This window comes from Oncorhynchus keta, chromosome 25 (genome assembly GCF_023373465.1).
Source record: "Oncorhynchus keta strain PuntledgeMale-10-30-2019 chromosome 25, Oket_V2, whole genome shotgun sequence".
Taxonomy (NCBI): Eukaryota; Metazoa; Chordata; class Actinopteri; order Salmoniformes; family Salmonidae; genus Oncorhynchus; species Oncorhynchus keta.
In genome coordinates, this window is record NC_068445.1 from 38,558,304 (window position 1) to 38,584,358 (window position 26,055).

Genomic DNA, 26,055 nt, shown 5'->3' on the forward strand with positions numbered 1-26,055 from the left:
ACTGAGTAATATGTACAGTTGAAGTTGGTTGTTTACATACACTTAGGCTGGAGTCATTTAAAATCGTTTTTCAACTACTCCACACATTCATTTTTAAGAAACTATAGATTCGGCAAGTCGGTTAGGACATATACATTGTACATGACACAAGTAATTCTTCCAACAATTGTTTATTGACAGATTATTTCACTGTATCACAATTTCGGTGGGTCAGAAGTTTACATACACTAAGTTGACTGTGCCTTTAAACAGCTTGGACAATTCCAGAAAATTATATAATGGTTTTAGAAGCTTCTGATAGGCTAATTGACATCATTTGAGTCAATTGGAGGTGTACCTGTGGATGTATTTCAAGGCCTACCTTCAAACTCAGTGCCTCTTTGCTTGACATCATGGGAAAATCTAAAGAAATCAGCCAAGACCCCAGAAAAAAACTGTAGACTTCCACAAGTCTGGTTCATCCTTGGGAGCAATTTCCAAACACCTGAAGGTACCACGTTCATTTGTACAAACAATAGTACGCAAGTATAAACACCATGGCACAACTCAGCGATCATACCGCTCAGGAAGGTGATGCGTTCTGTCTCCTAGAGATGAACGTACTTTGGTGCGAAAATGCAAATCAATCCCAGAAGAACAGCAAAGGACATTGTGAAGATGCTGGAGGAAACGGGTACAAAAGTATCTATATCCACAGTAAAACGAGTCCTATATCGACATGACCTGAAAGGCCACTCAGCAAGGAAGAAACCACTGCTCCAAAACCGCCATAAAAAAGCCAGACTACGGTTTGCAACTGCACATGGGGACAAAGATCGTACTTTTTGGAAAAACGTCCTCTGGTCTGATGAAACAAAAATAGAACTGCTTGGCAATAATGACCATCGTTATGTTTGGAGGAAAAAGGTGGATGCTTGCAAGCTGAAGAATACCATCCCAACCGTGAAGACCGGGGGTGGCAGCATCATGTGGGGTGCTTTGCTGCAGGATTGACTGGTGCACTTCACAAAATAGATGGCATCATGAGGACGGACAATTATGTGGATATATTGAAGCAACATCTCAAGACATCAGTCAAGAAGTTAAAGCTTGCTCACAAACGGGTCTTCCAAATGGACCCCAAGCATACTTCCCAAGTTAAAGCAAAATGGCTTAAGGACAACAAAGTCAAGGTATTGGATTGGCCATCACAAAGCCCTGACCTCAATCCTATAGAACATTGTGGGCAGAACTGAAAAGGCATGTGCAAGCAAAGAGACCTGACTCAGTTACACCAGCTCTGTCAGGAGGAATGGGCCAAAATTCACCCAACCTATTGTGGGAAGCTTGTGGAAGGCTACCCGAAACGTTTGACCCAAGTTATACAATTTAAAGGCGATGCTGCCAAATACTAATTGAGTGTATGTAAACTTATGACCCACTGGGAATGTGATGAAAGAAATAAAAGCTGAAAAAAATCATTCCCTCAACTATTCTGACATTTCACATTTTTAAAATAAAAACTGACCTAAGATGGGTTAACTAGGATTAAAATGTCAGGAATTGTGAAAAACTGAGTTTAAATGTATTTGGCTAAGGTGTATGTTAATAACCTCCGACTTCAACTGTATGTGTAAATGTATTTTGCAACGCTAGCGGTGTGGTCAGCATGTTAGCTCCACGATCTTCTGAACCAACATTCCAATACCTTTCTGGTGCATTTCAGTCACTTTAAACGTTTTTTCACTTAGTTCCAGGTAAATGTTACATTTGTTCAGCCATTATTGGAACCTGCGACCAAAAACAAGCTACATATGGACAGTACCAAAACAAATTATCTAATGAATCTGTCTCTTCGCAGAAAAATATGAAGAGCTGGGATGGTTGTATCCCCCCCATATACTGTATATAACATTCTATTGGTTGCAAGAATTTTGTATCATAATTTAAATGAAAAACACTGAGTGTTGAATCCGCCCCTATTTTGTGCATCCGTTAATAAACCATGTTCCATGGAATGGTACATCGAAAATCTCTTCCCAACTACTGTATCTTGCCATCTATATCGCACAGCTGTCATTTTGGGGGTCTTTAAATGAAACTGGTATACTTTTTAAAAATGTATCACAGTTTTCTTTAACCAATTTTGGTCTTTAATGCAGGGCCAACAGACAATTTCCATACTTTCTCCCCCTTCCACTTGTCTCTTCCATATTTGCAGTAATGCTGCAATTAGTTGGTTGTAATTTTGGGTAGAGCAGACATTTCCATATATGTCTGTGTTAGCTGCATGTGTGACAGAGCTCCACCATTTTTATTTATGATATAATTTAGAAAGATTCTACATTTGTTTTTAATTCTCTAAAAAACATGTTTAAAAAAAAAAAAATCAATTAGTATATTGGAATTGAAACATAATATTTGTTGTAATATTTGTTCTGTCTTTTCTGGTGGATTAAATTGAAATTGCAACCAGCTTTCTATGTCTTGTTTTAAAAATACCGATATTTTGGAGATTATTTCATTTTCAAATAACCGAAAGTGAGAGGTCGCAATCTGAATAAAGGGAAAGGGCTAGTTCCACATTATTTACGCCAAACTTCCGCTCCGCTGTTCGACAGCTCAATATGTCACTGTCTACCGGGTTGCTTTGCCTGCTGGTAGCGGGACCGGGAGAGAGATAGGGGCGATTTGGAGAGCGGTGTTGCTCGCCAACCGACGCGCTATAGTGCCCAATGCCCAGTGCCTAGAGTAGGCTACTGGATACATTTTTGGATAGTTTTTCCTACTTTTTTTAAAGAGCGCAGGGAACAATAAGAGAGAGATATAGAAAGAGAGAAATGAGAGAGACACATTTGAAATGTCTTTATTATTTTGAAACTTTTGTTAATGTAATGTTTACTGTTCATTTTTTATTGTTTATTTCACTTTGTTTATTATCTATTTCACTTGCTTTGGTAATGTAAGCATATGTTTACCATGCCAATAAAGTCTATTAAATTGTAATTGAATTGAGAGAGAAAATTGTATTTTGAGCCAGCTGTCACCCTTGACTTGTGCTGCTATTGAAAAAGACAACCTTAACAACGCAAACCTGCACCCACAGCTCCTTGACGCAAAACAAACGACAACAGTCAGCCAGTCACACATTCCCATTCATGCAAATTCCCACAATAAATAAGCTTACTTTCCCAGCTCTTCGTATAGCTGAAAATCGTCCGTGAAACGTGTACAGGTTGTCGCAGCCATGTCTCCGTATCTCGTGCTTCTCTCACGGTTACTCCTTCGTTTGATAGGATCCTCCTACGCGATATACACTTTATCTCAAAATGTGCTTGTTCTTTCTGAGCTGCGGCGATTCAAACATAGACTTGAAGCGCAGCGGATAGGTTTCGGGTTGAGAAGGAATGCAGGCAAGGCGAGCGACCAAGTTGGCTTGCTTTACCTCGTCTATCCCACTATCTATCTACTTACTGTACTCTATCGTTCCTCACCCAGTGCGCTTGACTGCAAATGGTGAAGCGCTCCAAAGACCTGTGGCGAGAGCTGCTCAGCGCTGCCCTCGTTTGGGCGCTGCGCTTAACTACCCGTGTACAGCACTTCCAAATACGGGCAGATGTAATAGCTATTTGTGTTTGGTGGAAGGGGTATGTAGATTTCAATGATTTCAATGACAGATATAAAATGCAATGGTAATGCATTACAAACAATAGCCTACATTAAAATCAATCTGTATGTATTGTAATTTTCTATAGGCCTAGGCGTATGTACTGTTAGAATAGGCCTACAGTCATGCAAGTATATTAAACAAATAATACTATAGAACATGTTTCAAGGTACGTGGTTGAGGTATGGACTACCCAATGCAACAGTTGCAGTAAATCATATTGAGCTGTCAAATAACTTCCTTTACACATGCTACAGGATGTGATCCATATTGACATAACTCTATAACAGCTTCATTCTGTTGTGACATTACTCCCCTCTCTGTAGGCCAGCTGTAATCTGATCCTCTGGGGTCTCCTCTTCAGAGTGAGGGTCTCATGTCCTGCCCAATGCTGACCACTACGCTGGTGCATAGCCCAGTATGCATACTCTGGGGTTGCTTCCCCCTTCCTGTTGATTGACTCCTTGGCCACGCCTATAAACCAGTAAGGGTGGTCCCCCACCTCCACCTCCCAGCTGTGCCTTCCTGAGCTGAACCCCTCAGAGCCCAGAACTGCGGCATAATTTGTGTTCCTCTCTGGGTTGTCAGGGAGCTGCTGGGTTGGGACTGTCTGACTCACACTGGTCAGATCATCAGACAGAGACAGGGATGTGCAGTGTTGGGGTCCAGAATCACAGGAGTGTATTTGACAATCCCCTGCATCTTCTCCCAGACTCTGAACTGCAGGTTGCCCAGGTGTTTGGCCACATCTATCAGTGCTCCTGAGACCAGCTGTGGATCCGGCAGTGTGTCCTGGGCTCTGGAGAACGTCTGTGTGTTTTTGTAGCTCTTGAGAAATGGCACCTCTTGTTTTTGCAGTTCTTGTTTCACAGCAGTGATGATTTCTGTGAGTGAAGAGATCTGGTCCTCAATGGGTTTCATCTCTCTGGCAATCATCTTCCCCTTCTCCTCCTCTTCCTTCCTCAGTGCTGCCAGTCTGGCCTCCTCTTTCTCTCTCAGGAACTGGTGAAGCTTCTCAAACACACCTCTGATCTGTCTCTCTGTGGATACCAGCTGCTTCCTGGAGTATTACACCATTTCATTGTACGTCTTTTCAATGTTTTTACATTTGTCTCTAAATGACTCTAAATCTGATTCTAGACATTCTTGACATATCTTCCTCTGACACAGTATCCCCCCCCTCCACTTCACTCTCTTCTCTGAACTCCCACCTCTCCCTCCATCTTTGTCAGGAAGCTCCTCCAATGAAAAGTGAATTACAGCATCCTTAGAAGGTTTTCTCTTACAGACCAGACAGTTATTGTCTCCCTTGTCTTCATGGTGCCACTTGCTTGGTGGTGCCACTTGCTTGGTGGTGTCACTTGCTTGGTGGTGTCACTTGCTTGGTGGTGCCACTTGCTTGGTGGTGCCACTTGCTTGGTGGTGCCATTTGCATAGTGGTGTTGCAGACTCTGGGGCCTTTCAGAACAGGTGTATATATACTGAGGTCATGTGACAGATCATGTGACACTTAGATTGCACACAGGTGGACTTTATTTAACTAATTATGTGACTTCTGAAGGTAATTGGTTGCACCAGATCTTATTTAGGGGCTTCATAGCAAAGGGGGTGAATACATACGCAGGCACCACTTTTCCATTTGAAATTTGTTAGAATTTTTTAAAACAAGTTATTTTTTCCATTTCACTTCACCAATTTGGACTATTTTGTGTCTGTCCATTACATGAAATCCAAATAAAATCGTTTAAATTTAAATTACAGGTTGTAATGCAACAAAATAGGAAAAACTCCCAGGGGGATGAATAGTTTTGCAAGGCACTGTACTTGGTCTGATCCCAGAACGTCTCCAGACAGCTGGAACAGAAGCTGTGGTGGCAGCCCAGAGAAACAGGCTCTCTGAAAGTCTCTGAACAAATATGACAACACAGAAAACTATCCAGGAGAGATCATTTTTCTGCCATTTTCTCTGTCACGACACCGCTAGTATCCTACTGTCCTTCACTTTGCAAATGGCACCTCTGTTCTGTTCACTTGATGGGCTACAGGCTGTGATAAATGATTAACTAAGAAATAAAACAGTGAAACGTCAGTTTGACACTTCTCAATGTTAATCATATTGATCTTTCAACAAACCTGAAAACAGTCTTATCTTGGGAATGTGAATGTCATACTGTTAGTTTCTCTTCACTGATTCAGTGATATCCACTGTGTACTCCATACTAGCTGCTGTACTTTAAGTCAACAACTCTTCAGTCAGTACCTAATTCCACATAATTGCTTCCAATTAGCCTTGTTAGTTAGATCAATGACTCAGACAGTTGACATGAACACAGTCAATGACCTTTTAGCAATTGACATCGTTATCATTGTTCTAACGCTCATATTGGGTAATGCTTCAGCTAGATATTACAAATGTTGTGAAGCTAAAACTGTCTGTCTGTCTGTCTGTCTGTCTGTCTGTCTGGCTTTAACTAGCTGAACTTTCGCTTGTTTTGAAGTCACTTGTTCTGATGTGCTTTTAAAACCTTTTCACGTGACTGGGAATACAGATACAGTGCCTTTTCAATGTATTCAGAACATTGGACGTTTTCCACATTTTCTTACGTTTCAGCCGTATTCTAAAATGTATTAAATTGTTATTTTTTTCCCCTCATCTCTCTATGCACAATATCCCATTATGACCAAGCAAAAACTGTTTTTTTTTTTTATTTTACATAAATATTCAGACCCTTTACTCAATATTTTGTTGAAGCACCTTTGGCAATGATTAAAGCCTCAAGTCTTCTTGGGTATGACACTACAAGCTCGGCACACCTGTATTTGGGGAGTTTCTCCCATTCTTCAGATTGGATGTGGAGTGTTGCTGCACAGCTAATTTCAGGTCTCTCCAGTGATGTTTGATTGGGTTCAAGTCCGGGCTCTGGCTGGGCCACTCATGAACATTCAGAAACTTGTCCCAAAGCCACTCCTGCGTTGTCTTGGCTGTATTCTTAGGGTCGCTGTCCTGTTGGGGTACTGTGTGTAGATTGATGAGGAACATTTTTAATTTAATACATTTTAGAATAAGGCTGTAACATAACAAAACGTGGGGAAAAAAGGGGGTCTGAATACTTTCCGAATGCACTGTGTGCATCTGTTGGTCCCCATATACATTACAAACAAACTAGAGGCGTGGGTCAGAAAACCAGTTAGTATCTGGTGTGACTACCATTTGCCTCATGCAGCGTGACACATCTCCTTTGCATAGAGTTGATCAGGCTGTTGATTGTGGAATGTTGTCCCACTGGTCTTCAATGGCTGTGTGAAGTTGCTGGATATTGAAGGGAACTGGAACACTCTGTTGTACAGGTCGATCCAGAGCATCCCAAACATGCTCAATGGTTGACACGTCTGGTGAGTATGAAGGCCATGGAAGATCTGGGACGTGTTCAGCTTCCAGGAATTGTGTTCAGATCCTTGCGACATGGACGTGCATTATTGTGCTGAAACATGAGGTGATGGCGGCGGATGAATGGCAGGACAATGGGCCTCAGAATCTTATTATGGTTTATCTGTGCATTCAAACTGACCTCGATAAAATGCAATTGTGTTCATTGTCCGTAGCTTATGCTTGCCCCATACCATAACCCCACCGGCACCATGTGGCACTCTGTCCAAAATGTTGACATCAGCAAATCGCTCATCCACGACACCATATACATGGCCTACGGTTGTGAGGCCGGTTGGACTTAAGGCCAAATTCTCTAAAATGACATTGGAGGTGGCTTATGGTAGAGAAATAAATTAATATTCAATTATCTGGCAACAGCTCTGGTGAACATTCCTGCAGTCAGCATGCCAATTGCACACTCCCTCGAAACTTGAGACATCTGTGGCATTGTGTTGTGTGACAAAACTGTACATTTTAGAGTGTCTTTTTATTGTCCCCAGCCCAAGATGCACCTGTGTAATGATCATGCTGTTTAATCAGCTTCTTGATATGGCACACCTGTCAGGTGGATGGATTATCTTGGCAAAAGAGAAATGCTCACTAACAGGGATGTAAACAAATCTGTGCACAACATTTGAGAGACAAAAGTATTTTGTACGTATGGGCAATTTTTGGGATCTTTTATTTCAGCTCAGGAAACATGCGACCAACACTTTACATGTTGCATTTATATTTTTGTTCAGGTTCAGTTTTTATACAGTACCAGTCAAAAGTTTGGACACACCTACTAATTAAAGGGTTTTTCTTTATTTTTACTATTTTCTACATTGTAGAATATTAGTGAAGACATCAAAACTATGAAATTAAGTGTAACACTGGAATGCAAACTTAAAATTGAATACAACTCTATATCTGACATGGTACAGGTGTTGTTTTAATCCCATAACCTTGTGTGTGAGGTGTATACTGTTTAACACTACCTAGAAACACTCTGTGTGACCCTGATTTAAGAACATTTTATATGACTCTGGGCATAAAAGTCATGTTTATTTCAGCAATTTGTTAGTACATTAGAGGGTTGCACACAATACACAAACACACACACACACACACACACACACACACACACACACACACACACACACACACACACACAACATCGAGGGATTAGAGTGTTGTCATGGACTAAATTAACATATCAAGCACACCCTTCTGTCTTCATCCAGGTGAGAGATGTTGACAGTCAGCTACACTACTAACAGTCAGAGAAAATAACAGTAGTCAACAGTTTATACACACACACACACACACACACACACACACACACACACACACACACACACACACACACACACACACACACACACACACACACACACACACATACACACACACACCACACACACACTTTAACGTAAACATGTCAAACATATCTCAAGGCCATCAGATTGTTAAACAGCCATCACTAGCACAGACAGGCTGCTGTCTACATACAGACTTGATATCATTGGCCACTTTAATATCACTAGTCACTTTAATAATGCCACATATCTCGCATTACTCATCTCATATGTATATACTGATTCCTTCACTATCTATTCTTTACTGTCTATTGCATCTTAGCCGCTCTGTCACTTCTCATCCATATATTTTATACTTATATATTCTTATCCCAGATCTAGAAGCATAAGCATTTCGCTACACTCGCAATAACATCTGCTAACCATGTGTATGTGACCAATAATATCTGCTAACCACGTGTATGTGACCAATAATATCTGCTAACCACGTGTATGTGACCAATAATATCTGCTAACCACGTGTATGTGACCAATAATATCTGCTAACCACGTGTATGTGACCAATAATATCTGCTAACCATGTGTATGTGACCAATAATATCTGCTAACCATGTGTATGTGACCAATAATATCTGCTAACCATGTGTATGTGACCAATAACATCTGCTAACCATGTGTATGTGACCAATAACATCTGCTAACCACGTGTATGTGACCAATAATATCTGCTAACCACATGTATGTGACCAATAATATCTGCTAACCACGTGTATGTGACCAATGAAATGTTACTTGATTTGAAAAGTTATTACTACAACTGGCAAAAAAATAAGACATCACCTTTTGCTGATGAACATCAAGTACAACAACCAGTTGCATACTGTAAGTCAAATAAGGATATGATCATTCACATGTGGTTGAGGTGATCTGTAAAAACCCCTGGCCATACTGCTGAAAACACCAGGGTCATGTTCATTAGGCACCAAACAGAAGAAACGCTGAATGAAACATGGGAGGGATTAGCTGGACTTGTCCAATTAGAATCCCACGTTTGCGTTTTCCAGTTCAAACCATTTTACAACTAACGAACCAGCAGTTGTATAGAGTTGACGTGGAGGTGGTACAGGAAGTCAGCGTAGCTCGCTCCCCCGTTGGGACTCTTATCTTCTACCAGGAGGCGTTGTAAAGCCTCCTCACAGCTGTCCCCCTGCTTCACCACACGCAGCTGGGGAGAGAGAGACACACACACAGTCAGTCATATCTAAAATATTAGTCAGAGGTTATGTTGTCACAACTACTTAACCTCCTCTCTCCAACGTTCATGCCAACCCCAAGAAGGAAGTTCTCCAGAGCCCCACCTTGCGAGTATAGTGTGTCTGTGAGTTCAGGGCGTTGATGAGTGACCTCACACTAACAGACAGAGGGTTGTCCAGCACAGGCAGCTTCGTCTGCACAGACACACACAGAGACACATATTATAAATACTGTAGATATCGACTCTAAAATCAGCGGTGGTCCTTTCACCTCTTTCCACAAATAATTGACGATGTATTCCACTTCCACGCCCTCATCCTTCACATTCCCTCACTGTCTCCCCTCTCACCTTCTCCCTCACCCACCCCCCTCCCCCTCGCTCACCTCTCCAGAGGGTAGTGTGGACAGACAGGTGATGTTGAAGAGTTGGACCAGGGAGGTGTTCGAGACGTTGTGGCCCACCCAGAGTAGCAGAACCAGGGGTCCGTGGACCAGGTAGAGACCTCCATGGTCCAGGCTAGCAGCAGTGCAGCGAACAGCCTCCCCTAGGCTGAGAGGACTGGAGGTATCGCCACCTACTGGCTGGAGGAGGAAGAGACATAGTGGAGTCCGTGTGAGAGAGGGAGGGAGATGCTGTGACAGAGAAACTGATGTGGCTATGTATTTATATCTCAATTATACCATGTGATGTCATCACCATCACCATCCACCACCCCCACCATCACTACCATCACCCCCACCATCACCATCATCCCCCCCACCATCACCCCCACCCCCACCCCCATCACCCCCACTATCACCACCAACACCATCCACCACCCCCACCATCACTACCATCACCCCCACCATCACTACCATCACCCCCACCCCCACCCCCATCACCCCCACTATCACCACCAACACCATCCACCACCCCCACCATCACTACCATCACCTCCACCACTACCATCACCCCCACCATCACCATCCACCACCCCCACCATCACTACCATCACCCCCACCATCACCATCATCCCCCCACCCCCACCCCCATCACCCCCACTATCACCACCAACACCATCCACCACCCCCACCATCACCTCCACCACTACCATCACCCCCACCACCAACACCACCCCCACCACCCCTTACCAGTGGTAGCAGCAGAGGGTAGAAGTGTCCTGCTGTGGTCTTGGTATCCATGGAGACCACTTGACAGCGGAGCTGCAGGCGTTGGTGTACTGAACTGCGGAGGCCGGGAAGCAGAACTTCACTCTTCCTCAGGCTGTTGAGGTAGACTGGCAGGGTCTTCAGGTGCTGGGGTAGGACCAGCTATAGTAAGATACACACAGAGATGTACACAGTCAACTCAGGCTGTTGAGGTAGACTGGCAGGGTCTTCAGGTGCTGGGGTAGGACCAGCTATAGTAAGATACACACAGAGATATACACAGTCAACTCAGGCTGTTGAGGTAGACTGGCAGGGTCTTCAGGTGCTGGGGTAGGACCAGCTATAGTAAGATACACACAGAGATGTACACAGTCAACTCAGGCTGTTGAGGTAGACTGGCAGGGTCTTCAGGTGCTGGGGTAGGACCAGCTATAGTAAGATACACACAGAGATGTACACAGTCAACTCAGGCTGTTGAGGTAGACTGGCAGGGTCTTCAGGTGCTGGGGTAGGACCAGCTATAGTAAGATACACACAGAGATGTACACAGTCAACTCAGGCTGTTGAGGTAGACTGGCAGGGTCTTCAGGTGCTGGGGTAGGACCAGCTATAGTAAGATACACACAGAGATATACACAGTCAACTCAGGCTGTTGAGGTAGACTGGCAGGGTCTTCAGGTGCTGGGGTAGGACCAGCTATAGTAAGATACACACAGAGATGTACACAGTCAACTCAGGCTGTTGAGGTAGACTGGCAGGGTCTTCAGGTGCTGGGGTAGGACCAGCTATAGTAAGATACACACAGAGATGTACACAGTCAACTCAGGCTGTTGAAGTAGACTGGCAGGGTCTTCAGGTACTGGGGAAGGACCAGCTCACAGGCCACAGAGATGACAGTCCCAGGCTTTTGAGGTAGAGCAGGGTCTTCAGGTGCTGGGGTAACCCAGCTATAGTAAGAAAACAGAGATGTAACAGTCAACTCAGGGTATTGAATGTTGGTTCAGAGATCATCAGGCAATCATGTTCTAGAATCTTCAGGTGCTGGGTAAGATACACACAGAGATATAACAGTCAACTCATGAGGTAGACTGGAGGGTCTTCAGGTGCTGGGGTAGGACCAGCTATAGTAAGCACACAGAGTCACAGTCAACTCAGGCTGTTGAGGTAGCTGGCAGGGTCTTCAGGTGCTGGGGTAGGACCACTATAGTAAGATTACACAGAGAGTACACAGTCAACTCAGGCTGTTGAGGTAGACTGCAGGGTCTTCAGGTGCTGGGGTAGGACCAGCTATAGTAAGATACACAGAGATGTACACAGTCAACTCAGGCTGTTGAGGAGACAGGGAAACCAGCTATAGTAAGATTTATTACAGAGATGTACACTCAACTCAGGCTGTTGAGGTAGACTGGCAGGGTCTTCAGGTGTAGGACCAGCTATAGTAAGATACACACAGAGATGTACACAGTCAACTCAGGCTGTTGAGGTAGACTGGCAGGGTCTTCAGGTGCTGGGGGTGAAGGACCAGCTATAGTAAGATACACACAGAGATGTACACAGTCAACTCAGGCTGTTGAGGTAGACTGGCAGGGTCTTCAGGTGCTGGGGTAGGACCAGCTATAGTAAGATACACACAGAGATGTACACAGTCAACTCAGGCTGTTGAGGTAGACTGGCAGGGTCTTCAGGTGCTGGGGTAGGACCAGCTATAGTAAGATACACACAGAGATACACAGTCAACTCAGGCTGTTGAGGTAGACTGGCAGGGTCTTCAGGTGCTGGGGTAGGACCAGCTATAGTAAGATACACACAGAGATGTACACAGTCAACTCAGGCTGTTGAGGTCCACTCACAGGGTCTTCAGGTGCACAGAGGACCAGTTTCTATAGTAAGATACACACAGAGATGTACACAGTCAACTCAGGCTGAGTTGGCAGGGTCTTCAGGTGCTGGGGTAGAGGGCAGAGGTCTCAACTCAGGTACTGGAGGGTCTTCAGGAAGAGGGAAGGACCAGCTACAGGCCCGTGACCCCATTTTGAAAGCAAAACATTTTCGCGAACCCACTAAGTGAAAAAAGGTTTAAAGTGACTGAAATGCATCAGAAAGGTATTGGAATGTTGGTTCAGAAGATCATCAGGCAATCATGTTCTAGAATCTTCTGTGTAGAAAATATAACAGTCATTGATGATGTTCTTTTCCCCCAGTCTGATTTAGCACCTGGTCTTGTCCACTCTGTTCTCCTGCGGCTTGTGGGCACGGTGGAGGGAAACAGTACAAACATACGTGTTCCAGAGAGTTCTATCTTTCAGGGATGAGGTCACAATATTTTGTCGATTAAACCGTTCAAAAGATAGATCCACATTATTAGGAAGAACAGAAACCTCTCTGTTTATTACAACCGTATCTAGCGGCTACAGGAGGTTACTGACGTAACCCCGGTGCTGTGAACAACACGCAACGTTTTCTCTCAAGACCCCACATGGGGTCACGACCCCTAGTTTTGAAAACCCTGAGCTATAGTAAGATACACACAGAGACAAACACAGACAACTCAGGCTGTTGAAGTAGATTGGCAGGGTCTTCAGGCACTGCGGACTAAAAGAGAGACACACAGAGAGAAAATCACCTCAGTTAAACCAGGCATAAAGTGCTGTTTTCACTGCCTTGATGTTGTTTGAAGTTTTTCCTGCAAACTCTTTATAACCTTTACTAAATGGGAAACTCTTTTTGTTTATAGAAAAGTAGAGTGGAAATACTGTATGTATGAGGAGCTTGATGAGATATCCACAACAACCACATGAACTCTTGACAGGGAGATTGCTATTCAAATCCATGATGTCCAATGTCCACTCACCTGTCCCGGGGACACAGAGGAGGAGCTGCAGTGTTTCCTATAGCAGGCCAAGGACTCTGTCACCTCTGTCTGCAGTTCCTCTCTCAGCTCCTGTAGAGGGCGCTCCAACACGGCACAGTACACTGGAGGAGAGAGAGAGACAGAGAGACAGACAGAGAGACAGACAGAGAGACAGACAGAGAGACAGACAGAGAGACAGAGAGAAGGACAGCAGAGACAGAGACAGAGACAGAGACAGAGACAGAGAGAGAGAGTGAGAGAGAGAGACAGAGACAGAAGGAAGGAAGGAAGGAAGGAAGGAAGGAAGGAAGGAAGGAAGGAAGGAAGGAAGGAAGGAAGGAAGGAAGGAAGGAAGGAAGGAAGGAAGGAAGGAAGGAAGGAAGGAATATAGGGCAGTGTTCAGGCAGTGTCCAAAACACAACATATTAACTCATAACTTTCTGATATAGATGAACAGTTAAAAATAGAACCAGCCAGGACTGGTTAGAAGAGTTCCTCTACTTTACCCCTATCCAATGGGTACACTTATTATCTATGTAATTATCAGTCACTTCCTACAGTAAGTCTTCTAGACTGGAGACAACCTTCTACTGCAAGAAGAGTAAAGGGACAAGGTTAAGGTTAAGGTTAGGATTAAGGTTAGGGGTGCATGTTTGGGTTAAGGTTAGGATTAAGGTTAGGATTAAGGTTAGAGTTAAGGTTAGGGTTAAGGTTGGAGTTAAGGTTAGGGTTAAAGTTAGGGTTAAGGTTAGGATTAAGGTTAAGGTTAAGGTTAGGATTAAGGTTAGGGTTAGGATTAAGGTTAGGATTAAGGTTAGGATTAAGGTTAAGGTTAGGATTAAGGTTAGGGTTAAGGGTGCATGTTAGGGTTAAGGTTAGGATTAAGGTTAAGGTTAGAGTTAAGGTTAAGGTTAGGGTTAGTCAGTGAGTGATCTCACTCTTTTTGCAGTAGAAGGTTAAGGTTAGGGTTAGTCAGTGAGTGATCTCACTCTTCTTGCAGTAGAAGGTTAAGGTTAGTCAGTGAGTGATCTTACTCTTCTTGCAGTAGAAGGTGAGCAGAGTCTGGGCCTGGCAGTTACAGAAGGTGTCCAGTAGGTGGTGTGAGCAGCACAGAGACAGACTGTGGACCCGGGTCCTCCTCTCTCCCTGTTGGCTGGTGTAGGACAGGACGGTCTTAGGAGAGAATGAAAGGGTAACAATATCATCAACATGTAGTAAAGCTTCATAGCTTGGCAAAGATATAATACAACAGTGTTGACAAATACAATTACATGTTACAGTATTCTGACCTTATGACCTGTCTTTCTAGACTATTTACATGTTACAGTTCTGACCTTATGACCTGTCTTTCTAGACTATTTACATGTTACAGTATTCTGACCTTATGACCTGTCTTTCTAGACTATTTACATGTTACAGTATTCTGACCTTATGACCTGTCTTTCTAGACTATTTACATGTTACAGTTCTGACCTTATGACCTGTCTTTCTAGACTATTTACATGTTACAGTATTCTGACCTTATGACCTGTCTTTCTAGACTATTTACATGTTACAGTTCTGACCTGACCTGTCTTTCTAGACTATTTACATGTTACAGTATTCTGACCTTATGACCTGTCTTTCTAGACTATTTACATGTTACAGTTCTGACCTTATGACCTGTCTTTCTAGACTATTTACATGTTACAGTTCTGACCTTATGACCTGTCTTTCTAGACTATTTACATGTTACAGTTCTGACCTTATGACCTGTCTTTCTAGACTATTTACATGTTACAGTTCTGACCTTATGACCTGTCTTTCTAGACTATTTACATGTTACAGTATTCTGACCTTATGACCTGTCTTTCTAGACTATTTACATGTTACAGTATTCTGACCTTATGACCTGTCTTTCTAGACTATTTACATGTTACAGTATTCTGACCTTATGACCTGTCTTTCTAGACTATTTACATGTTACAGTATTCTGACCTTATGACCTGTCTTTCTAGACTATTTACATGTTACAGTTCTGACCTTATGACCTGTCTTTCTAGACTATTTACATGTTACAGTATTCTGACCTTACGACCTGTCTTTCTAGACTATTTACATGTTACAGTATTCTGACCTTATGACCTGTCTTTCTAGACTATTTACATGTTACAGTATTCTGACCTTATGACCTGTCTTTCTAGACTATTTACATGTTACAGTATTCTGACCTTATGACCTGTCTTTCTAGACTATTTACATGTTACAGTATTCTGACCTTACGACCTGTCTTTCTAGACTATTTACATGTTACAGTATTCTGACCTTATGACCTGTCTTTCTAGACTATTTACATGTTACAGTATTCTGACCTTATGACCTGTCTTTCTAGACTATTTACATGTTACAGTTCTGACCTTATGACCTGTCTTTCTAGACTATTTACATGTTACAGTATTCTGACCTTATGACCTGTCTTTCTAGACTATTTACATGTTACAGTATTCTGACCTTATGACCTGTCTTTCTAGACTATTTACATGTTACAGTATTCTGACCTTACGACCTGTCTTTCTAGACTATTTACATGTTACAGTATTCTGACCTTACGACCTGTCTTTCTAGACTATTTACATGTTACAGTATTCTGACCTTATGACCTGTCTTTCTAGACTATTTACATGTTACAGTTCTGACCTTATGACCTGTCTTTCTAGACTATTTACATGTTACAGTATTCTGACCTTATGACCTGTCTTTCTAGACTATTTACATGTTACAGTATTCTGACCTTATGACCTGTCTTTCTAGACTATTTACATGTTACAGTTCTGACCTTATGACCTGTCTTTCTAGACTATTTACATGTTACAGTATTCTGACCTTATGACCTGTCTTTCTAGACTATTTACATGTTACAGTTCTGACCTTATGACCTGTCTTTCTAGACTATTTACATGTTACAGTATTCTGACCTTATGACCTGTCTTTCTAGACTATTTACATGTTACAGTATTCTGACCTTATGACCTGTCTTTCTAGACTATTTACATGTTACAGTATTCTGACCTTATGACCTGTCTTTCTAGACTATTTACATGTTACAGTATTCTGACCTTATGACCTGTCTTTCTAGACTATTTACATGTTACAGTATTCTGACCTTATGACCTGTCTTTCTAGACTATTTACATGTTACAGTATTCTGACCTTATGACCTGTCTTTCTAGACTATTTACATGTTACAGTATTCTGACCTTACGACCTGTCTTTCTAGACTATTTACATGTTACAGTATTCTGACCTTACGACCTGTCTTTCTAGACTATTTACATGTTACAGTATTCTGACCTTATGACCTGTCTTTCTAGACTATTTACATGTTACAGTATTCTGACCTTACGACCTGTCTTTCTAGACTATTTACATGTTACAGTATTCTGACCTTATGACCTGTCTTTCTAGACTATTTACATGTTACAGTATTCTGACCTATTTACGACCTGTCTTTCTAGACTATTTACATGTTACAGTATTCTGACCTTATGACCTGTCTTTCTAGACTATTTACATGTTACAGTATTCTGACCTTATGACCTGTCTTTCTAGACTATTTACATGTTACAGTATTCTGACCTTATGACCTGTCTTTCTAGACTATTTACATGTTACAGTATTCTGACCTTACGACCTGTCTTTCTAGACTATTTACATGTTACAGTATTCTGACCTTATGACCTGTCTTTCTAGACTATTTACATGTTACAGTATTCTGACCTTACGACCTGTCTTTCTAGACTATTTACATGTTACAGTATTCTGACCTTATGACCTGTCTTTCTAGACTATTTACATGTTACAGTATTCTGACCTTACGACCTGTCTTTCTAGACTATTTACATGTTACAGTATTCTGACCTTACGACCTGTCTTTCTAGACTATTTACATGTTACAGTATTCTGACCTTACGACCTGTCTTTCTAGACTATTTACATGTTACAGTATTCTGACCTTATGACCTGTCTTTCTAGACTATTTACATGTTACAGTATTCTGACCTTATGACCTGTCTTTCTAGACTATTTACATGTTACAGTATTCTGACCTTACGACCTGTCTTTCTAGACTATTTACATGTTACAGTATTCTGACCTTACGACCTGTCTTTCTAGACTATTTACATGTTACAGTATTCTGACCTTATGACCTGTCTTTCTAGACTATTTACATGTTACAGTATTCTGACCTTATGACCTGTCTTTCTAGACTATTTACATGTTACAGTTCTGACCTTACGACCTGTCTTTCTAGACTATTTACATGTTACAGTATTCTGACCTTACGACCTGTCTTTCTAGACTATTTACATGCTACAGTATTCTGACCTTACGACCTGTCTTTCTAGACTATTTACATGTTACAGTATTCTGACCTTACGACCTGTCTTTCTAGACTATTTACATGTTACAGTATTCTGACCTTATGACCTGTCTTTCTAGACTATTTACATGTTACAGTATTCTGACCTTACGACCTGTCTTTCTAGACTATTTTAGATCAGCAACTGTCACAAAGTGCTTCTACAGCAAAACTCCACCCACCTGTACGACCACGCCCCTCTTTTCGTCCAGAGCTCTGCTGTGTGTTAACTCAACGGCCAGCGTCGTACGCCAATCAAGGGTTGCCATGGTGACGTGGGCGGGGTTGGGCCCGGGGACGAACGAGCCATAACACCCTGACACGCGCAGATCTAGAGGGACAGAGATCAATAACTGTATCAGAACACATGTATATCATCACGTTGTCTTGGTAGAGAGAGAGAAAGAGACAGAGACAGAGAGGAAAGGAGAGATCTGGTCTTACCTTTACTGACATGTACCCTGAGTGTGGCCCTATAGCCCGTCTCTGTCTCTACAGTCCTCCTCAGGTCACTGCTGAAACGCTCCCTGTCCAACTCTCCCTGGAACATCAGTTAGATGTTGAATTAGAATTGTGCACCCCAAACTAAGGGTTTTTTCACATATTACATTTGGTTCACTTGTTTGGTTTCCTGAAGCGTTTGTTGAGAATTCTACAAATATGTTTTGCATTTACAAGACCTGTGACGTTAGCAAGCTATCTTGTTTACAATGGGCAAAAGGTTCCAGGCGATTCACGGTGCTGCTGCGTCACAATACCTGGTACTTTGGTCCTGGATCTTGGACCCGCTAAGTACAGGATTGATTTCAGTCATGGTTTGGTTGCATTTTACACACGCTTTATAGCGCAGATCAGGGTACCAAACGCTCTAGTATCTTGATCATACAGAACTACACTATATATACAAAAGTACAGTTGAAGTCGGAAGTTTACATAAACTAGTTTTAATGACTCCAACCTTAGTGTTTCAACCACTCCACAAATGTCTTGTTAACAAACTATAGTTTTGGCAAGTCGGTTAGGACATCTACTTTGTGCTTGACACTTGTAATTCTTCCAACAATTGTTTACAGACAGATTATTTCACTTATAATTCACTGTATCACAATTCCAGTGGGTCAGAAGTTTACATACATTAAGTTGACTGTGCCTTTAAACAGCTTGTAAAATTCCTGAAAATAATGTAATGGCTTTAGAAGCTTCTGATAGGCTAATTGACATCATTTGAGTCAGTTGGAGGTGTACCTGTGGATGTATTACAAGGCCTACCTTCGAACTCATTGCCTCTTTGCGTTACATCATGGGAAAATCTAAAGAAATCAGCCAAGACCTCAGAAAAACAATTGTAGACCTCCACAAGTCTGGTTCATCATTGGGAGCAATTTCCAAGCACCTGATGGTACCACATTCATCTGTACAAACAATAGTACGCAAGTATAAACACCATGGGACCACGCAGCCGTCATACCGCTCAGGAAGGAGACACGTTCTGTCTCCTAGAGATGAACGTACTTTGGTGCAAAAAGTGCAAATCAATCCCAGAACAACAGCAAAGGACCTTGTGAAGATGCTGGAGGAAACAGGTACAAAAGTATCTATATCCACATTAAAACAAGTCCTATATCGACATAACCTGAAAGGCCGCTCAGCAAGGAAGAAGCCACTGCTCCAAAACCGCCATAAAAAGCCAGACTACGGTTTGCAACTGCACATGGGGACAAAGATCGTACTTTTTGGAGAAATGTCCTCTGGTCTGATGAAACAAAAATATAACTGTTTGGCCATAATGACCATCGTTATGTTTGGAGGAAAAAGGGGGAGGCTTGCAAGCCGAAGAACACCATCCCAACGGTGAAGACCGGGGGTGGCAGCATCATGTGGGGTGCTTTGCTGCAGGAGGGACTGGTGCACTTCACAAAATAGATGGCATCATGAGGACGGACAATTATGTGGATATATTGAAGCAACATCTCAAGACATCTGTCAGGAAGTTAAAGCTTGGTCTCAAATGGGTCTTCCAATTCGACAATGACCCCAAGCATACTTCCAAAGTTGTGGCAAAATGGCTTAAGGACAACAAAGTCAAGGTATTGGATTGGCCATCACAAAGCCCTGACCTCCACCCTATAGAACATTTGTGGGCAGAACTGAAAAAGCGTGTGCGAGCAAGGAGGCAAGCAAACATGACTTGTTACACCAGCTCTGTCAGGAGAAATGGGCCAAAATTCACCCAACTTATTGTGGTGAAGCTTGTGGAAGGCTCCCCGAAATGTTTGACCCAAGTTATACAATTTAAAAGCAATGCTACCAAATACTAACTGAGTGTATATAAACTTCTGACCCACTGGGAATGTGATGAAAGAAATAAAAGCTGAACTAAATCATTCTCTCAACTATTATTCTAACATTTTCATTTCACATTCTTAAAAGTGGTGATCCTAACTGACCTTTTACTAGGATTAAATGTTAGGAATTGTGAAAAACTGAGTTTAAATGTATTTGGCTAAGGTGTGTGAAGACTTCCGACTTCAACTGTATGTGGACACCTTTTGAAATTAGTGGATTTGGCTATTTCAGCCACACCCGTTGCTGACAGGTGTATAAAATCGAGCACACAGCCATGCAATCTCCATAGACAAACATTACCAGTAGAATGGCCTTACTGATGAGTGACTTTCACTTACCGTCATAGGATGCCACATTTCCAAAAAACCACAGCTAGAGCTGCCCCGGTCAACTGTAAGTACTATTATTGTGAAGTAGAAACGTCTAGGCGCAACAACGGCTCAGCCGTGAAGTGGTACATAAGCTCACAGAACGGGTCCGACGAATGCTGAAGCATGTAAAAATGTCTGTCCTCGGTTGCAACATTCACTACTGAGTTCTAAACCTCCTCTGGAAGCAACGTCAGCACAATAACTGTTAATCTGGAGCTTCATGAAATGGGTTTCCATGGCCAAGCAGCTGCACACAAGCCTAAGATCACCATGCGCAGTGCCAAGCGTCGTCTGGAGTGGTGTAAAGCTCTCCGCCATTGGAGCAGTGGAAATGTTCTCTCTGAAGTGATGAATTACGCTTCACCAACTGGCAGTCCAACGGACAAATCTGGGTTTGGCGGATGCCAGGAGAATGCTACCCGCCCCAATGCATAATGCCAACTGTAAAGTTTGGTGCAAGAGGAATAATGGTCTGTGGTTGTTTTTCATTGGTTCGAGCCACTAGGTTCCAGTGAAGAGCATACAGCATACAGTGACATTCTAGATTCTCTGCTTCCAACTTTGTGGAATCAGTTTGGGGAATGCCCTTTCCTGTTTCAGCATGACAATGCCTCCGTGGCATAAAGCGAGTTCCATATGGAAATGGTTTGTCGAGATCGGTGTGGAAGAACTTGACTGGCCTGCACAGAGCCCTGACCTCAACCCCATCGAACACCTTTGGGATGAATTGGAACGGTGACTGGAGCCAGGCGTAATCGCCCAACATCAGTGCCCGACCTCACTAATGCTCTTGTGGCTGAATGGAAGCAAGGCCCAGCAGCAACATTCCAACATCTAGTGGAAAGCCTTCCCAGAAGAGTGGAGGCTGTTATAGAAGCAAAAGGGGGACCAACTCCATATGAATGCCCGTGATTTTGGAATGAAATGTTAGACGAGCAGGTGTCCACATACTTATGGTAATCTAGTGTATGGAAAAGTGCCCTAAGGTCATTTCACAACTTTCCACATTAGAAATGAATGGCAGCAGTGTTTAGATAAAAAAACAATTCCATGAACAGTGTTTATACATACATTAATGCTTATGTCTAATTAGTGGAGTTCTTTTTAATTACTCTATCTCAAGTGTTTAGCCACATGTAACATTCCTGCATTCCTTAATGTCTGGTCTGCTACCTGGAGACTGTGGTAGCAGTGCAGCTCTCCACCTGTCAGGTAAGGAACATGTCCCGGCCAAGCCCCGCCCACATCCTGCTGGGAGAACACAAACAGGTGCACGCCACAGCCCTGACTGACACACTCCTTAGCCAATGAGACAGCAGGGTCCGGAGGCTGAAACAGAGACTGGGATACAAAACAGAGAGAGAGAAGAAAGGGTTAAATCACTGAATGAGAGTGTGTGTGTGTGTGTGTGTGTGTGTGTGTGTGTGTGTGTGTGTGTGTGTGTGTGTGTGTGTGTGTGTGTGTGTGTGTGTGTGTGTGTGTGTGTGTGTGTGTGTGTGTGTGTGTGTGTGTGTGTGTTTACCTTTGGTTTGTTGGAGCTGAAGAAGCTAGAGGAGTTGTGTGTGTGTGTCCCCTCGATGAAGGGAGCAGTTTGGAAGACCAGCAGCTTGCCAGGACAACCCAACTCCTGCAGGGTGTGAAGAGAAGCCCTGTGTTATATCTCTACTACTGAGTTTTCTCAGGACAATTCTAGACTCTTCTTCAGAGTTGGTGTGTGTGTGTGTGTGTGTGTGTGTGTGTGTGTGTGTGTGTGTGTGTGTGTGTGTGTGTGTGTGTGTGTGTGTGTGTGTGTGTGTGTGTGTGTGTGTGTGTGTGTGTGTGTGTGTGTGTGTGTGTGTGTGTGTGTGTTTTAGATAGAGGTTCTGACCTGTAGAACGACCAGTCCAGCCTTGACAGGCAGCTCCAGGAGAACTCCACCTGCCTCCTCAAACTCTGCACTGAACAGAGGGATACGCTGCAGGACACTACACAACACAGAGAGGAAAGGTTGACTCAATTAAAGAAATCATTGTGTGCATTAAGGGAAGCCTTTCTAGTATTACAGCTAAGTTGATAATTTTCTGCGGGGATAGAATTCTATAGTGACACTTTGTCTGGACTGATGTCCACATCCGGAATGCTTATTGGCAATCGCTAATTTGTTCTGAGTGTGCTTGGCTAGTATACGCAGTAGGCAGGCACACATACTTGACTGCCCAAGCTATGTCTCCATGCTATACTGTACGCTCTTAGAACAAAAGGTTCCAAAAGGGTTCTTTGGGCTGTCCCCATAGGACAACCATTTTTGGTTCCAGGTTGAACCCTTTTTAGTTCCAAGTAGAACGCTTTTTGGTTCCAGGTAGAACGCTTTTTGGTTCCAGGTAAAAGCATTTTGGGTTCCAGGTAGAACGCTTTTTGGTTCCAGGTAAAAGCATTTTGGGTTCCAGGCAAAATACTTTTGGGTTCCATGTAGAGCCAAAAAGGGTTTTTACCTGGAACCAAAAAGGGTTCTTCAAAGGGGGACAGCCGACGAACCATTTTAGGATCTAGATAGCACTTTTTTATTTTTAAGAGTGTCAAACCTACCTGTTGATACTGTCTATGCAGTCTTTGAGTGGAACTAGAAGCCCCTCCCTCACAGGAAGCTGCAGGTCCTCTGTCTCCGTGACGACCAGCATGTGTGGGCGGGACAGGGCAGGGCTGAGGTCATAGAGGTGGATCCGGCTGTCATAGGTCATCAACCCCACACGGACATCTGATTGGAACGCACCTTCCTCCCTTAAACAAACAAAGAGGGAACTAAGTATGATGTGTGTGTGTGTGTGTGTGTGTGTGTGTGTGTGTGTGTGTGTGTGTGTGTGTGTGTGTGTGTGTGTGTGTGTGTGTGTGTGTGTGTGTGTGTGTGTGTGTGTGTGTGTGTGTGTGTGTGTTTTACCTATTTAGTGATGTGAGTAGAGAACGTAGCTGCTGACTGATGAGCTCCAGGTGTCCTCCTCTCAGTGCTGCAGCAGACACATCCACGGCCAGGAGCAACACAGAAGCAGGCACATCCTGTTGACTGTCCAGTATCTCATAGGAGCCCAGACTGAGCTCAGGTCTCTGCTCTCTGTCCACTCTGTTCCCCTCTACTCCCTGTGTTGGCTGGTAATGCTGCCATCCAACTGAGAGACAGAGGGAGAGACAGAGGAGGGGGAGAGAGAGAGACAGGGGAGGGAGAGAGTAACGATTAGGAGGGAGAGACAGAGGAGGGAGAGAGTAACGATTAGGAGGGAGAGACAGAGTAAAGACGGACAAAAACAGAGGGAACATGAGTTATGTAAAGGAGAATAAGAGAAAGGGCAGGGAGAGAGAAAGAGATGGAGACAACAAGTGCTGTGTTCCAGGCTGAGAAGAGAACAGAAGACATTGAGCAGGATAAATGTATCTTACCTTCACGGAGTTTCCCACAGAATGGGCAGTAGAATCTCTGTCCACAGTCCTGCCATCCCATAGCTGAACACATGTAAGCCCCACACTCCCCACAGCCCTTTACAGTGTCTGCCTCCATACACACAGACAGGGGGCGCTGGAGAGCACAAAACAACCAGGGTAAGGAACAGGATTCACAAGCTCGACAGACTCTAGTGGTTCTCGATTCTAAATATAGTGATGGCTTAACTCCTATTTTGTTATCAATAGTTCCCACCAGCCCTTCCTTGTATTTAATGTATTTATATTTTTCGTGAGACTCGCCTGGTGCCACTCTCTGATTCAGAGAGGTTGGGTTAACACGAGAACCACCACGTTTCATTTCGTAATATATATATATATATATATAGATATATTTCCCAACACAACTAATTTGTCAGAATGTTGAAATCAAATCAAATGTATTTATACAGCCCTTCGTACATCAGCTGATATCTCAAAGTGCTGTACAGAAACCCAGCCTAAAACCCCAAACAGCAAGCAATGCAGGTGTAGAAGCACGAACATAAAACTATTTATTTTGTTTTTTCACACCTATTCTTAACTTAACCCACCAAGACAATGTGCTGTAGGACCCTGGTACCCAGCCAGGCACCAAGACAATGTGCTGTAGGATGTTGGTACCCAGCCAGGCACCAAGATAATGTGGTGTAGGATGTTGGTACCCAGCCAGGCACCAAGATAATGTGCTGTAGGACCCTGGTATCCAGCCAGGCACCAAGATAATGTGCTGTAGGATGTTGGTACCCAGCCAGGCACCAAGACAATGTGCTGTAGGACGTTGGTACCCAGCCAGGCACCAAGACAATGTGCTGTAGGACGTTGGTACCCAGCCAGGCACCAAGACAATGTGCTGTAGGACCCTGGTACCCAGCCAGGCACCAAGATAATGTGCTGTAGGATGTTGGTACCCAGCCAGGCACCAAGATAATGTGCTGTAGGACGTTGGTACCCAGCCAGGCACCAAGACAATGTGCTGTAGGACCCTGGTACCCAGCCAGGCACCAAGATAATGTGCTGTAGGATGTTGGTACCCAGCCAGGCACCAAGATAATGTGCTGTAGGACGTTGGTACCCAGCCAGGCACCAAGATAATGTGCTGTAGGACCCTGGTACCCAGCCAGGCACCAAGATAATGTGCTGTAGGACCCTGGTACCCAGCCAGGCACCAAGATAATGTGCTGTAGGATGTTGGTACCCAGCCAGGCACCAAGATAATGTGCTGTAGGATGTTGGTACCCAGCCAGGCACCAAGATAATGTGCTGTAGGATGTTGGTACCCAGCCAGGCACCAAGATAATGTGCTGTAGGATGTTGGTACCCAGCCAGGCACCAAGACAATGTGCTGTAGGACCCTGGTACCCAGCCAGGCACCAAGATAATGTGCTGTAGGATGTTGGTACCCAGCCAGGCACCAAGATAATGTGCTGTAGGATGTTGGTACCCAGCCAGGCACCAAGATAATGTGCTGTAGGATGTTGGTACCCAGCCAGGCACCAAGACAATGTGCTGTAGGATGTTGGTACCCAGCCAGGCACCAAGACAATGTGCTGTAGGATGTTGGTACCCAGCCAGGCACCAAGATAATGTGCTGTAGGATGTTGGTACCCAGCCAGGCACCAAGACAATGTGCTGTAGGATGTTGGTACCCAGCCAGGCACCAAGATAATGTGCTGTAGGATGTTGGTACCCAGCCAGGCACCAAGACAATGTGCTGTAGGATGTTGGTACCCAGCCAGGCACCAAGACAATGTGCTGTAGGACGTTGGTACCCAGCCAGGCACCAAGATAATGTGCTGTAGGATGTTGGTACCCAGCCAGGCACCAAGATAATGTGCTGTAGGATGTTGGTACCCAGCCA

General features: G+C 43.6%; 2 protein-coding genes, 2 long non-coding RNA genes and 1 pseudogene across 49 annotated transcripts in view; 1 reads left to right on the plus strand and 4 right to left on the minus strand.

The window, feature by feature from the left end:
• Positions 1-3,479, minus strand: part of LOC118380890 (calcium/calmodulin-dependent protein kinase type II subunit beta-like) — a 181,478-nt gene extending 177,999 nt beyond the window's left edge. For 5 of the 24 annotated variants that reach the window (XM_052479248.1, XM_052479245.1, XM_052479249.1 and 2 more), the window contains exon 1: positions 3,167-3,479. In XM_052479248.1, coding sequence (XP_052335208.1) covers positions 3,167-3,228 — 62 coding nt within the window. In that variant the 5' untranslated portion in view covers positions 3,229-3,479. The remainder of the gene's footprint in view (positions 1-3,166) is intronic. The other 19 variants (XM_052479241.1, XM_052479238.1, XM_052479244.1 and 16 more) reach the window with 5 other exon arrangements.
• A 164-nt stretch (positions 3,480-3,643) lies between these two features.
• LOC118386421 (zinc-binding protein A33-like) lies at positions 3,644-7,111 on the minus strand (annotated as a pseudogene).
• Positions 7,112-7,726: 615 nt separating this feature from the next.
• Positions 7,727-26,055, minus strand: part of si:dkey-13n15.2 (protein transport protein Sec24C) — a 46,646-nt gene continuing 28,317 nt past the window's right edge. For 9 of the 20 annotated variants that reach the window (XM_052479283.1, XM_052479272.1, XM_052479271.1 and 6 more), the window contains 14 exons: positions 24,156-24,291; positions 23,662-23,887; positions 23,313-23,504; positions 22,615-22,711; positions 22,270-22,374; positions 21,921-22,088; positions 18,475-18,571; positions 18,213-18,361; positions 14,666-14,804; positions 13,632-13,753; positions 10,763-10,942; positions 10,016-10,213; positions 9,736-9,825; positions 7,727-9,602 (listed from right to left, as the gene is read on the minus strand). In XM_052479283.1, the coding sequence (XP_052335243.1) occupies positions 9,459-9,602; positions 9,736-9,825; positions 10,016-10,213; positions 10,763-10,942; positions 13,632-13,753; positions 14,666-14,804; positions 18,213-18,361; positions 18,475-18,571; positions 21,921-22,088; positions 22,270-22,374; positions 22,615-22,711; positions 23,313-23,504; positions 23,662-23,887; positions 24,156-24,291 (2,043 nt within the window). In that variant the 3' untranslated portion in view covers positions 7,727-9,458. Of the gene's footprint in view, positions 9,603-9,735; positions 9,826-10,015; positions 10,214-10,762; positions 10,943-10,968; positions 11,032-11,054; positions 11,121-11,146; positions 11,210-11,235; positions 11,299-11,324; positions 11,388-11,410; positions 11,477-11,502; positions 11,566-12,308; positions 12,395-12,420; positions 12,484-12,512; positions 12,571-13,631; positions 13,754-14,665; positions 14,805-18,212; positions 18,362-18,474; positions 18,572-21,920; positions 22,089-22,269; positions 22,375-22,614; positions 22,712-23,312; positions 23,505-23,661; positions 23,888-24,155; positions 24,292-26,055 lie in introns of those variants that run through there. The other 11 variants (XM_052479268.1, XM_052479281.1, XM_052479278.1 and 8 more) reach the window with 11 other exon arrangements.
• LOC127911761 (uncharacterized) lies at positions 10,892-12,617 on the plus strand. Of its 4 annotated transcripts, none has more exons than XR_008079297.1 (3): positions 10,892-10,992; positions 11,082-11,322; positions 12,506-12,617. It is a non-coding gene; the product is annotated as an uncharacterized LOC127911761 (long non-coding RNA). The 4 variants fall into 4 exon arrangements; XR_008079298.1 differs by having other exon boundaries at positions 11,082-11,233; XR_008079299.1 differs by lacking the exon at positions 11,082-11,322 and adding an exon at positions 11,438-11,589.
• LOC127911762 (uncharacterized) lies at positions 16,855-18,150 on the minus strand. Its single transcript, XR_008079300.1, has 3 exons — positions 17,903-18,150; positions 17,443-17,622; positions 16,855-16,922 (listed from the first exon to the last, which is right to left on the minus strand). It is a non-coding gene; the product is annotated as an uncharacterized LOC127911762 (long non-coding RNA).